Here is a 14,769-nt window from a genome sequence, read left to right on the forward strand (position 1 = left end):
CATCAGAGACAGTTTGGTCTTCTCCTAGCTTTTCTGTCTCGGTTTTCTCATCATTCATTCAAAGTATCAAAAATAAATCATTGATTACTGTTAATTGACTTTTATCCATTCTGACTGAGAGAGAAGGCACGTTTTTCAATGTGTCACTGTATGTACCGGGGGTGCTAAGGATGTGGTCTCTAAGCTCTGCAGGGGTCATCGTGTGCCTTGGAAATAAAAGGGGGTCTATTAGTTCATTCTTCATTGACTGTTCCAGGTTGATCACAGGCCTTTGGGCACCCCAACCCTCTTTCCTTGCTGGGTGAGCTTAGAGGTGAGAGAGACACATTTCCTTCTTTTACTTTGCTAAATGTCTTTAATGTTACAAAGTGTAACACAAAAGTTGTATAGTGTAGCAGTTTTCATCAAAAATCAATGATTGCTTAAATTTACAAACAGGGACATTTATTCTGTGGAGTAAAATCTAATGGTAAGGACACATTAGAATAGGAGATACTGGCTTTTGTCATTCAGTAGTTTATCTTCGATAAATAAGATCTGAGCCTAGGTTAGTACCATTAGTCACACTTTTGCTTTTAATAAGTGTAAATTTTTATTTGCCCATTCCGTATATAAAGAAGTAAGCATTTTAAAATTTTCATGCAATATAATATAACATAGAATGCATAGTTTTATCTGTCATGTTCACCTAAAAAGCCTTATAATAGCAATTCTGTGAATGAGTACATCCGCGTTTTCCATTATGGTCCATGGAACAGCATCACAGGAGAGCGGGTTAGAGATGTGGACTCTTGGGTGAGCCCAAGTCCTGCTGAACTAGAAATGCTGATGAACGGTGCTCAACGGTCTGTGTTTCACACGTGTTCTAGGCGACTCCAGTGTAGTCTATGAGAACCACTGATGTAGAAAGTATTATCATACTCAGTGTAGAGATGATACAGTTGATGCTCACTGTGGTCTGATGATTGCACAAATACATGGCTAGTTCACTTTAGGGCCCTTCCTCAAACCCAGGTATTAAAAATCATGGGGCCTCCCTCTCTTAAAGAAAATAATAAAGAAATAGTGAATTCCATAGACCTGGAAAACAGTCACTCTTAAATGAACTGAGAAAGGGGCCATTTCCTTGCTTTCTCATCATGAAAGTGGGTTGTTAAAACTATTAACACTAGAAAATTAACCTAGAAAGAGTTTTAAAGGCGCAAGTAACATTTTTGCAGTCTCTCCATTGTGTTCCTCATTTTCTTTTTAGTGGAGTGCAAATAGGATGTAGTTAAATCCCAGAGGGGTGGCGGTTGCATGTTAATAGAAGTGGGAGGCTGTTTTAATCATGTCTTCCTAGCCCAATGAGTCTGTGGATAGATTTCCACCAGGGCCTTTCGCACACCACATTACCCATGCTCAGAGTGCCCTGTGGTGGTTTTCCTGCACACACAATTTTACACACGCTGCAGAGAAGTTTCTAAGTTGCTGTGGTATCAAAATGAATGTTAACTACCCCTCTGTGACTTGGGAAATGAGTGTTTGCTCTTGAGCTGAAAGCAGAAAACAGTGGCCATTATCTGTAATAGGAGAGTCTGTAGAGCGCTGCCTGCGGAGGCCTGTTTCTCTGCAAACTCAATTTGGGCTTTGTGCATAAAACAAATAAGTAAAGTTTAAGTTTATTGTTTATTCAACTAGGAGGAATTTCCTTGAATAGAAGATGTTAGTGTGCAATTAGGTAAATGTACCATGTATTTGGGTGTGATTTTTATTCTGCATATATATAAAACATGATGCTACGTTTATGGGAAAAAAAAAAAAGCTTGAAAAACATGTCAGTATTTTATGAATAATTACAAAGAGAACGTGCAGATAACAACTGCTAAGTTTGGAAGTGATTGGTGACTCTCCACGCACTTCTGCTGTGTGTTCAGAGTGACCTGTTTTCTGCTCAGGACTCCTACCTCTTTGCATTTGCAATTGCCATTTCCTTTCCCTGGAGCCTTCCCCACAAAACACAGAATTAGAAGGCTGGCAAACTCCTTTTCATCCTTATGTGTTGGCTGAAAAGATGCCTTAGCCCTTTGTGGTCCACGTCTGCAATGCACTTTGAAATGTCTCCTTTAGAGTATAATCATCAGCTTTGTGCATGAGTGTCTCTCTATACTTTGAGGAGTCATTCCTCAGTATCTAGTCTGTACCTGACACATTGCAGGATTCAATAAATAATGCTTCCGTGAATTAATGACGGGCATTTCCAAATGGATAAAGTCCTCAAACCAGCATCTCCTCTAGGCACTGTCGTTTTTGCCTAAACTTCCGAGTCCCAGTTAGGAAGCTGGAATCCCTAGAGCTGTCAATGCCTTCTCTCTTTACTTTAGTCAGTTCTACCTCCTATCGTCAGTTTGGTTCAGTTCAGTCCCTTGGTCGTGTCTGACTCTTTGTGACCCCATGGACAGCAGCACGTGAGGCTTCCCTGTCCATCACCATCTCTCAGCGCTTGCTCAAACTCAGGTCCATCGAGTCGGTGATGCCATCCAACCATCTCATCCTCTGTTGTCTTTATTCCTAACCCTTGACCTTCATCTGGTCTCTGTCTCTCAACACTCCACTCAGTTCTTGTCTTTTAGATTAAGTTTCTTCAAGCTAGGTTCTCTTCCTGTTTCTTCTCTTTCAGTAAATGTTTTGGCTGCTGTTGCCATGAAGATGAAGAAACCTGGGCCAGTTGCCCCACCTCCTATCTCCTGAATCCTCTGCATGCCTTTGCCTGGGTGAAGTCTTAATTTCCGCATTTGAGAGCCGTTGGTTCCTAACTCTCACCAGGTGACCTTCGATACTGTGGACGGTGCATCCTTGGAGGAAGCATGATGCCCGCTACTCCGTCCTGCAAGATTCTTGCTGGTTTTGCTTCCTTTCACACACCAGGGTTTGGGGGGTCTCCACAGAGTCACGCACAGTAATGGGTTAAGGAATTCACTAAAATGGGGGAAAGCAAATTGCGAAGGCCAGTGTGAGCGAAAGCAGAAAAGGCATTGTTTGCTGTTCTCCCTTCCGCTCGTGGAGAGCTGTGCAAGGCCCGGGGTTCTGTTGTACCTGCTGTGGGGTTTGCACCCCAGTGTAGAATCCATCACATCTTTGACCCTTATTGTCCTGCAATCATGAAATCAACCTTCAGTTCAGTGCAGTTCGGGAAAATAATCAGACCATTTTGCACCAAACGTTTGGAGTCGGGGGCGGCTATTTGAAGGGATTGGCTGGGAATCCCAGGTGCTGGTCCTCGTAAAAGCCGGGGCCTATGAGAAATTACCGCCCCTCCTGTGAGGGTGCAGCACCTCCCGCTGGGAGAAGGGGTGCAGAGGAGCCATCCCAATGGCTCCTTGTCTAGCAAACACCTTGGATGTCTCTGCTCACTGCACCAGTCTCATCTGGCTGGTGGAAGAATTCTCTGTGTAACTCTGTGACGTGCATATCCCAGACTCCATGGCTCAGTGTCCCTCACCAGACTTTTAGGGTTTCCATCCTTTTACCCAAATCCATTCTGGTCTTCTTGCTCCCTTTTATGTGTTCTGTGCCCACATCGGAATTCTGCATGCCGCCTGTGTGCGCCCCTTCCTGCACCACCATTGTGTCTTCCCTTATGCCTTCCCTCACTCACTCGTTTTTTAATTAATTAATTTAATTTTTTTAATTGAAGGATGATTGCTTTATGGAAATTTGCTGTTTGCTGTCAAACCTCAACATGAATCGGCCGTAGGTGTACACAGATCCCCTCTCATCCCTCTCTTCCTTTGCGTCTCCCCCTCCCATCTGCTTCTCACGCACTGTCCTCCTTCTCTGAGCAACTAAGAGTCACGAAGACCTCAAGGTTCTGCTCAAACCTCTGGTCCTCTCTTGGCTGGATGTTTGCCCATGAGGGACCTCCAGATGGGGGAGACCTTTATCTCCTCACTTCTCTTCTCCAGTCTCAATGACACCTCCACAGAATTTTTTTTTTCTGAGCCTCTAGGGGAAAAGTAATCTTTTCTTTTTAACCCCCCTCCATCATAGCAGTTAACTTTAAAGTTGGCATTAACACACTCTCCCTTGTCTTATGCGTATATATATTTCTTTACTTTGCAAGTCCATTCAGAGAAGCTGCCGTATCTTATGTGTCTTATATCCTGGAGGAACTTGAATATTATAGACATTCAATAATATATAATGAATAAATGAAAAGATAGGCCCAAAGGGTGTGTGCAAAAGGCTTGGGGTGCAGGTATGGGAGGCATACCCATCTCTTTAGCTTGGCCATGTGGGCTGGGTATGCTGCGAGCTGGGGGGTGGCACCACCCTAACACCTGACCCCATTCACAAATCCTCAAAACACTCAGAGTGACTCTCAGGATTATATTTCAACAAGGGAACAGGAAGGCCTGACTCATCATGACTTAGGAATGGCTTATAGGATAGACTGGGGACCCAAACCATTGTACTTTCAAAATGCATTATGATATATGAAGCTGGGAACTAGTAGGTAGCTGTCTTTTCGTTTCCACTCCCATTCCATTGACAGGCAGTGCCTGTAAGAGGAGAAAAATATCCCAACCGCAGGGAAATTTTCAGGCAAGTCTCAAGATAATATTATTTTTAAAGTGATGTCAATGCAATGAAACAAAAGAAAAAAGATCTGTGTGGATGCTTAACGATCTCACACTTTTGCCTTCCAGGAGACGGAGCTGTTAGATCTCAGCCTTGTCAAAGACGCCAGATGTGGGAAACATGCCAAGGCGCCCAAGGTAGGAAGTGGAGCATGCTATACACACCAGATGCTGCCTTGATTATTTAGCTGTGTCATGATATCAATTAATTGCCCCAATTAAAAGTTTCTTTGTTGTAGAATGATATAAAATGCAATAAAACAGCCAGTCCTTCCAGAAGCCAGTATGTCCAAACAGTACCATTTTTGATAAAAGATGGAAACGATGAGCAAATATACAATCAGTGGACATAGGACTTGCTTTATGCCCTTGGATCTTTTTTTTTTTTTTGAAAAAAAATAATAATAATGCAAAAGTTACTGGGTAATTCTAAATACTCAAAATGTGCTTTAAAGTGTTTGAAAAATTCCCTGAGCCTTATAAGCATACGTGAACCTACCTTTTAGACAGATAAACAGGATCTTTTAGCTCAAATGTTTTGCAGTTGGAGTCATTTCATCCCTGAAGCCAGAGTGTCAAATCTTTTTGCAAATGTTCCCAGTGAACACTCACAGATATTGGGATCAGTTATATGGAATGTCAGCTTACTTGGATTTGAAAAACGTAGTGAAGAAACATCTAAAGCAGTGTTTGCAATTTAGTTTTGGAAGATTGTTTTAAAGTGTTGAATATAGGACTTCCCCGGTGGTCCAGTGGTTGAGACGCCATGCTTCCGCTGAGGAGGGTGCAGGCTTGATCCCTGGTCAGGGAACTAAGATTCCACATGTCATGTGGTATGGCCCCAAAAATGTTGAATAAAACATTACACATACTTTAAAAATTTAGGTTATCTGGTAGGGTATAGTAGCAGGATGTATTAACTTGTTATCAAACTGGGAAACTACGCTTTAGTGTATTTACATTTTAATACTTTAAGGACTTCTTCTGTAGCACAGAGAGAATGTTGGCAAATAGGGAAGTGCAGGTGCCCTTCAGGGACTCGCCTCCTTCCATAATTGATATAAAACCAGCGATTTTCTATTTGAGTATCTACCTGCAAGTTTTGCTTTATTCCTTAAAAGTCAAAACATATACTTCGACATCAAAAATTATCTGTTGCTGTGGAGATGCGGCGAGGAAAGTCACGTAGAGTGATAGTCTTCAGATACCTAACAGTGTGGTAGTTGCTGGCAAATTTTGTCATAGAGCAAACAGCCAAATACAATACAGATTTTATTGCTGAAGAGGTTAAAATGACCTACAGGAAAATGTGGTAAATGAAAAGAAAGAAAATCAAAATTATTTTCAGAAAGGTTTCTGTGTTTCACCTGAAAATGGTCCATTATTTGCATCAATCACTTAGAAATATGCCTGCAATGCAGAAGACCTGGGTTCGATCCCTGGGTTGGGAAGATCCTCTGGAGAAGGGAAAGGCTACCACCCACTGCAGTATTCTGGCCTGGAGAATTCCATGTGCTGTATAGTCCATGGGGTCACAAAGAGTCGGACAAAACTGAGCAACTTTCACTTACTCGCTCACTCACTTAGAAATACAATGGCATTTCAATAGTTTGGTCTTTCATTTTTGTATCAAGCTTATTGTCTTTAATGCTTTGTTCCTGACTCAGAATTGTTCAGTTTTCAGGGTGGACATTTTATTCTTCTCCCAAGATTTTAGACGGGTTTCACATAAGCCTATTAGTTCCAAGAATTATATTGATAACAATTACAAATGTTGTCTTTTAATGCAAATTCATTGACCTAATTTAAAGTTTCATGGTAATTATTGGCTAAAGGAGTTGCCTGCCCTCCATCGGACCCTTTTTGTTTCTAGGCTTTGGTATCCTTCCCCTGCTTCATTCTGTACTCCAAAGCCAAACTTGCCTGTTACTCCAGGTATCTCTTGACTTTATACTTTTGTATTCCAGTCCCCTATGATGAAAAGAACATTTTCATAGAACCGTTCAACTTCAGCTTCTTCAGCACAGTGCTTGGATTACTCTGATATTGAATGGTTTGCCTTGGAAACAAACTGAGATCATTCTGTCATTTTTGAGATTGTACCCAAGTACTGCATTTCAGACTCTTTGTTGACTATGAAGGCTACTCCATTTCTTCTAAAGGATTCTTGCGCACAGTAGTAGATATAATGGTCACCTGAATTAAATTACCCATTCCAGTCCATTTTAGTTTGCTGATTCCTAAAATGTCAGTGTTACTCTTGTCCTCTCTTGTTTGACCACTTCCAATTTCCCTTGATTCATGGACCTAACCTTCCAGGTTCCTATGCAATATTGCTCTTTATAGCCTTGGACTTTCCCTTCACCACCAGCACATCCACAACTGGGCATTGTTTCTTAGACACTAGATAATAATAATAAAAATGAATACTTCATATCATTGTTGTAAGGGTTAAATCAAATAATTCATTAGCAAACTACTAGCAGCAGAGTTCTCAAATTTAAGTGCTTATAGAATTCCTGGGGAGTTTTAAAAAATGCTGACCCTTGTTTTCTACTCCTAGAAATGCTACAAGAATCTAGTTACTATGTGTAGTGTGGACATTGGGTTTTGAAAAGTAAATTTGTCACAAAATTTGAACACCACTGCCTGAAGTTATCACTACTATATAATAAGCGCTCATTAAATAGTAACCATTATCATCACTATTATCATCATTATTTTTTATTTATCATTATTTAAATCTCAAATTTACAGAAATCAGTTTCATTTCACTCAAACTAGAAAAGCTTATGTTGTAAAAACAGTTTGGAGCAGAGGCTTGGCTGAAAGGGACTTGGTGGATAGACAGGCAAGAAAGAAGTAGGTTATTAATACCAGATTTAAGATCTTTAAATTGCAAAAGAAAATCTTATCTTGAAGTGAATAAATAAAAAGTTAATTTATTAAAAATGATTGGAATGTGTTGAACAATTCAATGAAATTTCTGAGTTTGCATTGAGTCTCAGCCAGCTGCTCAAGAACTGTTACCGAGGAATATATGTCTTTTTCTTTCACTGAACTGGCTTCTAAGGTGCTGGAAGGAATTCCTCTTTCATCCTCAGGGTCCTCATGGTGGCCATCTCTGCACACCACCCTTGGCAGCACCCGGCTTCCCACACTGCAGCAATTCTGTGTAGCAGGCACCAAAAGAGAGGTTAGCTTCCTACAGAGTAGTCCAAAAAAACTGAAGTATAACCGCCTCATAGAAGGAGGCGTCTGGTCCAGAGGAGGAAAGCTCAGTAGGAGGGGACCATTGTGTTGGCGAGACTAGATGCAGCAGGATGACGATTAGTGAGAAAAGTTGGGAAGCTTAGGACAAGAAGGTGATGCAACATGGAGACAAACTGAGAGGAAGGCTTTCTGTGGGGACTAAGATCAGAAGAAGGCAGAACATGTATGGAGCAGAGAGTGTTTATCAAAATAAGTAAGCACCCCACAGATATTTATCCATGTAGTCCTATTATTTTTGTTTTTCACAGCATCTCATTATAGAAAAATTCACAATCTAGTTGAAGATGACTATTTCCTATGCCTGCTGTGATTTGAAATAACATTTATAGGAAATGAAAAAGCTTCTATGTGTTAATGAATTTTAAATGTCTACTCCCGACACAATGCATTCAATTCCAGATCTGCTTTGCTGTATACAGCTTTTGTTCAGGTTAGCAGGTCTGCAGTTTCTCATTGGAGAGAAATTAGGAAATGTTTATTCAAATAGAAAAGCTAAACTAAAAGTACCTTATTTTTTGAGATATAAAACGTGTTTATGTTTCCCTTTTTGTACTCTCCCTCTGCTCCCTTTCGCCTCCCCTCCTGTCCCCTGTACCCCCAGGTTTATAAAGCACATGTAAGAGAAAGAGTCTATGTTACATGCATCTTATCATTGCCATATACACACACTCACTGGATCTTCATTTCAAAAGGAGCTTTGATTTTTAAAGGAGTGTGTATCACTATGGTTTCTGATCTATTAGTTGTATAGCATTAATTAAATAAAATAGGCTTGACTAGAATGAAAAAGAACAGAGTCTTGTGCAGAGCAAATTTTGTGATACTTTTTTTGTAAGTGTGAGTTTATGCTCTGGAACAGAACAAAAAGTATATTTTTTGTATGGGCTACCCCAAATCCTCATTGCACGCATGCTCGGTAGTGTTCGACTTTTGCGACCCCGTGGATTATAGCCCGCCAGGCTCCTCTGTCCCTGGGATTTCCCAGGCAAGAATACTGAAGTGGGATGCCATTTCCTTCTCCAGGGATCTTCGCAACCCAGGGATTGAACCTGCATCTCCTGGGGGATTCTTTACTTGTCCCAGAAAGTTTTCAGAAATGCTGCTAAAAAAGGTAATTCCTTTACCTCTTAGGAAGTATCTCATCCTTAGGAGTGTTGAAAAGTAGATGGGCCTAGGGAAGTGGAGCTGTGGTCTCCGATGCCTGCCCTGCCATTAACGAGCTCAGGTTGTTCCATGCCTCTGCTTTCTCATCGATGAAAGCAGTGTCAGGGGAGCACGTGATTTTATGCATGTAAGTTTTGTTAGCTGCTTATTCCAATGTTTAAGGGCAGTTAATCAAGCCAAGGCACTCCATCTTACAGTTTATAAAACTGAGGTAAAACTTCCTACCCTGGTCATAGCAAATCATGAAATTAAAATGAAGAAAGACATGTCAAATTTTGCACATGTCTTCTTGGAAGCAGTTCTAAGATTGCCCTGGACTCCAGAAGGAGCAACACCACGGTTACACGCTCCCGGGTTTATTCAGGTCTCATGATACATATGCAGCAGCATCACTGACAAGGATTTCCATGGTTGTACTTTCAAACTGTGCTTTATGCAAAGTAAACTGTTTCTCTTGCTCAACGGATAATTACCCAGGAGATGCAAGAGACGTGGGTTTGATCCCTGGTTGGGAAAGATCCCCTGGAGAAGGAAATGGCAACTCACTCATTTTCTTGCCTGAAAATTCCATGGACAGAGGAGCCTGGTGGACTACAGTCCATGGGGTTGCAAAGAGTCGGAGACGACTGAGCACAGCACAGCAGAACCTTGTATGTATCCAGGTTGCAGTTAAATTCTAAGTGGAACAGCGGGTGCCGGCACAGCGGCGCAGCAGCAGTGTGCAGTGGTACCGGAGCACAGCTCAGGCACACGGCAGCACGGTCAGCAGGACAATGGCACAGAACAGGGGTACAGTAGTGGGGTGCAGTGGTATAGTAACACAGAACAGCAGTGAAGTGGTCCAGCACAGAGCAGCAGTATAGGTGCCCCATGCTTTTCCAAAGTTCACTGTACACCACTTCATTTTATGAAAGACCTACATTAGCACCTGCTTTGGCTCAGTGAAAGAAATCTGAAGAGGATTTTCACTTTTACAAAAAAGAATAAAAGCAAAAAGTGGGAAAATGACACTCAGCACTTGTTTGCAGCAGAGGAGCCCTTACAGAGGCAGTATACTGTGAGCTTTGAGGGGGCACCACCAAGCTCCTTCCCCGGGAACTGTCCTCAGCAACTCAGCAAGCTTTGCATTGCCTCTGTGAGCACCGGTGCTTTATCTCGACTTATTTTGTGCCTGGCTTAGCAAGATGTGTCTGAAGGCAACTGCTTCTCCACTTTATGCCATTTCAGCTTATCGAAACTTTCACAGGAATGGTCTACTTTTGGATAATGCGGGAATCCTGTGTATATATCACCACAATCACATAAGGCAGGTTAGGGTAAAACTAAATACAAAAAGCTGATCGGGTTTTGTTTTTCTAATCCTTATAGCATAATGATGCCTTTTCAATTTCATTGTTGCTTTGACACATGACCATTGACTTTCTGCTTCTGCCAGGCACTGTTCTGGGCACTAGGAAAAAAACAACTCTGTTCTCATATAACATACTTTTTAGGAGCAGGAAACAGGTGGTGGTGGTAAACTGGCTTTCCAGGAAAAAAACAAAAGAAAGAAAGACAGGGAGGGAGAGAGAGAAGGAGGGAGGGAGGGAGGAGTAGGAAGAAAAGAAGTGAGGAAGTGGGGAGGAGATCCCTGATCTGCTGTGTTTCTTCATTTCCTTTGGGTGAATATTCCAAACCTGGGGAGTTTCAAACCAGATCCTGCCATCACCTAGATCTCGAAAGCAATGTGCACACAGCCTAGAGCCCTGTGAGCAGGCTCCCTCCAGCACCCCTCGGGGTTGGGAAACAGATGGCAGATAAGTCCCACTGAAGTGAATCAAGCAAGGATAAGGGGCCACAGATCGTGAGTGGCAGAGAGGATTGCTGGTTTTCTGAGCCCTAGAAGAGTAGGCTCTCTTGCTGAGATCAGGTGAGCAGAGACATGAATTAAGGGAAGGGGAAGGATTCCAGGCAGAGGGTGCAATAAGAGCAAAGACCCTGAAATAGGAAAGCTTGGCATGTTTGAGGAGCCAACTCTGTGTGCAGTGTGGCTACAGCGAAGTATAGCAAAGAAAAGCAGAAGTCAGATAGGTGGCTGTAGGTGACTGGGGGCCACATATTTTGGGCTTCATAGGCCGTGCTAATGATTTGGCTTTTCCTCTGAGAGACATGAGCAAGGATCTGAATGTTCTGAGCAGAGGAGGGACAAAGATCTGACCTAGCTTTAAAAAAGCATCACTGGCCACAGCCTTGAGAACAGACCACAGAGGACAAAGGAAGAAGGATACCAACCAAATGGCTGTTGCCAGTGCGCGGGCAGTGTTGGTGATGATTTTTGACCAGAAGGTGTAGAGAAAGCCAGAGTCTAATGTGTTTTAAAGACAAAAGGTTTTGCCAGTGCCTTGGGTGTGAGGGATGGGGTAAAGAAGGGATTCAAGAACAACTTTTAGCGTTTTGACTTTGGAAAGTGCGGGAATTGGGTTTTCATGCAGATGGGAAGGAAGAAGCTCATTTAAACAGAAAAGTTTAGTTTGGTTTTTGGATATTTAAAGCTTGAGATGCTTATCAGGCTTCTACCTGGTATCGTATTTGAATCTACAAATCTGGAGGTGGGGTAATGTTGGCCATGGAGTTAATAACTTTGATTCTTCAAAACTCAAAGAGACTTTAAGGGAGGCCTTTAAGGATTATAGGTATAAAAGAAACTTCTGATATCTAAACCATGCTATCTCCAGCATTTAGGCTTCAAGGGGATGAGGAGGAACAGTGAGAGAGACTGAAACTGGTTTATTCCCCAAGGAATGGAAAGCAGGAACCATAAAGGTACTTAGATACCAGTGTCCATGGTGACGTTACTTACAAAAGGTGGAAAAACCCAAATGTCCATCAGAAGATGAATATGGATATACAAAACGCCCTAGATACACACAAGGGAATAGTATTCAGCCTTAAAAAGGAATGCAATTTTAACTGCTACAGTAAGGATAACCCTAGGAAAAGGTATGCTAAGTGCAATAAGCCAGATACAAAATGACAAACATCATGTGATCCCTTTTAGAATAGGTACCTAGAATGGTCAGATTCAGAGAGTCCAGAAGTAGCATTGGCAGTTTCCAGGGGTTGGATTGAGGGAGCTTGGGGAGTTCCTGTTTAATGAGGACAGAGTTTCAGTTTGAGAAGATGAAAGATTCTGCCGATGAATGGTGGTGATAGTGTATACCAATGTAAATTTGTTTAATGTCACTAAACTGCAACACTTGACAATCACTAAAATAATAAATTTTATGGTATGTGTATTTTGCTACAATAATAAAAATAGAGACTGAGAAGGAAGGAGAATGAGAGGAAGGTATACCTTGGAAGCCTAAGAGCGTTTAAAACGAGGAAGGAGTCATCGTTTGAATAAAGTGGTAGTTTCCTGCTACTCTTTTTCTTTTTAGTTTTGCATTCTTGTAACTTTATTGAAGATAAAATTTTATATACACTTTTAATATTTTCCCTATATGATCAGCATTCCTTGCTAATATTCAAAATAGGCTATTTATTTAAGGGTTGTCAAATCTTAAATAGCTCATCATAGAATCTGGATGCCAATATATAAAATCTCATAATGAGCTGTTATTTGGTTGTTATACAACAGTGGTTTTAATGAATCATCCTTGAGGCCTGGAATTGTGCTTTCTTTATTGTCTCCCTTTGCTGATTACAAGCTATTTCCCTGATTTTTGAAGATTCCACCATTATGTGAAACCACAGTCATAATTTGATGTAGATATTTGAGGTTTACTAAAGAATAAGAAAACCCTTTATACAACAAGATAAAGGTCTCTCTCTTTCCACTCAATTGCTGAGGAGATTTACCTTTGGCCCATAATCTTGGTTCCAACAGTTTTGCAATTTACCCGACATGGTGCCACAGCTGATTTGGGGTAAGAGGGGTACAGGATTTTCTTCTGTCATTTTATTTACATAAATGTTTATTTACATCTTTACCAAATGGAGAAAAAAGGGGTTAAAAATTCACAGAATTATCAATGTGTGCTTTATCGTTTTGACAGCTAATCACATTTATCTCCAGATGTAAATTATATGGCATAGCTCCTTTTTCATGTTCATTAAATTCCATAGATGTCAGTGGTTTCCTTGGAAACAAAAACCTTTATGTAACTAGTTGGAGATTTAGTAGCAGAAATATCAGGATGCTAAGAAGGGTAAGGAATGGTTCCTTTGGTAGATCTTTGTGTTTAAAACTCTTTGGTCTCTTCCACCTGCCCCTCAACCTCATGGACATTCTATAATGAATAAGTGAAGGCTTTTAAAGCTACCATTAAATTATAGAATATCTTCTCTAATGGTTACAAGTTTTTAACTTCTTCATAACCAGTCACAGATAGGATAAGTCTCTTCTGGGATGTTGGTATAAATCACTAAATTTGCGAAGGGGTTGGTGTGTCTCTTATCAACAATTAAATCTGAATATTTGAGTGATGCCTCCATTACTCGGTGTACATACGTGTGTGTCCATCTGTAAAACATGGTGAACTAAATATGTGTATGGCTGAGGAAAGATTCTGTTTTTAAAAAATAATAGCAAGCCTCTGTCTTAGTATCTACTGCCAAAGAGTTCAAAAGGCCCCTGAAGAGTTCTTGAGGGGCCAGGGAGAGGTCACAGTTTTGGCAGAGGTTAATAGTGGGTGAAAGACTTGACAGCTAGGAGCATTCTCCTTCTGGCCAGGGTGGACCTCCTGTTGAAAGCAGGGTGACAGGATTAGTACCACGCGTTAACTCAACTTCAGGTCTTTTTAGAAGGTTCTGACTCACTCCATCATTGCTCCTGTCTTGTGTAACTTCAAGCCTAAATGCAGTCTGCTTTGCATGCAATGGTACAGAGTTGCATTTTGGAAACATTTCTCAATTTTAATTCTTTGAAATGCCATAATACGCCACCTTGTGGATATAGCTGATAATACTTTAATTCTACACAGTGAATTTCTCTCTAAACTAGGGTTTTCAAACTTTGTTTCTAATATAGAGATATGAGAAACACTGGGGAAGTTTTAAAAATCTCAATGTCCAGGCCTCACCCAGATAAATTAAATCAGAATATCTTATGTGGGGCTCAAGCACTGATAGTTTCTTTAAAGCTCCCCACAATGGCACCCCACTCCAGTACTCCTGCCTGGAAAATCCCATGGACAGAGGAGCCTGGTAGGCTGCAGTCCATGGGGTCGCAAAGAGTCAGACACGACTGAGCGACTTCACTTTCACTTTTCACTTCCATGCATTGGAGAAGGAAATGGCAACCCACTCCAATGTTCTTGCCTGGAGAATCCCAGGGACGGGGGAGCCTGGTGGGCTGCCGTCCATTGGGTTGCACAGAGTCGGACACGACTGAAGCGACGCAGCAGCAGCAGCAGCAGCAGAGATTCCCATGTTTAAATTTCCTTGGTTAAAGTCTGCACTGCTTTCATTAAAATAAAAAAAAAAAAGAAAAAAATCGGCTTAAATAGATGTTTCTCTTTTTAAAATAAGGACTTTACACAGTAAGGTACTGAGAACTTTCCTATAATATTCCCTCATCAAAAGTCTAGTTTTCAGTCTAGTCTTCCCTCAACTTTCCCAGCTGTACTTAATATAACAAGAAGTGTTCTTCTTGTAGGAGTGTTTTCCAGCTGCCTAACAAAGTTCCAAAGATGGGGCGAATTAAACAATGGAAACTTGTATTCTCATTATT

At 41.3% G+C, this 14,769-nt stretch overlaps 1 protein-coding gene across 3 annotated transcripts in view; it reads left to right on the top strand.

Moving 5' to 3' along the window:
* Positions 1-14,769, top strand: part of PLCB1 (phospholipase C beta 1) — an 850,060-nt gene that overhangs the window by 271,275 nt on the left and 564,016 nt on the right. For all 3 annotated transcript variants that reach the window (XM_055543363.1, XM_055543364.1, XM_055543365.1), the window contains exon 3: positions 4,689-4,757. In XM_055543363.1, the coding sequence (XP_055399338.1) occupies positions 4,689-4,757 (69 nt within the window). The remainder of the gene's footprint in view (positions 1-4,688; positions 4,758-14,769) is intronic.

This window comes from Bubalus kerabau, chromosome 13, assembly GCF_029407905.1.
Source record: "Bubalus kerabau isolate K-KA32 ecotype Philippines breed swamp buffalo chromosome 13, PCC_UOA_SB_1v2, whole genome shotgun sequence".
Classification (NCBI taxonomy): Eukaryota; Metazoa; Chordata; class Mammalia; order Artiodactyla; family Bovidae; genus Bubalus; species Bubalus kerabau.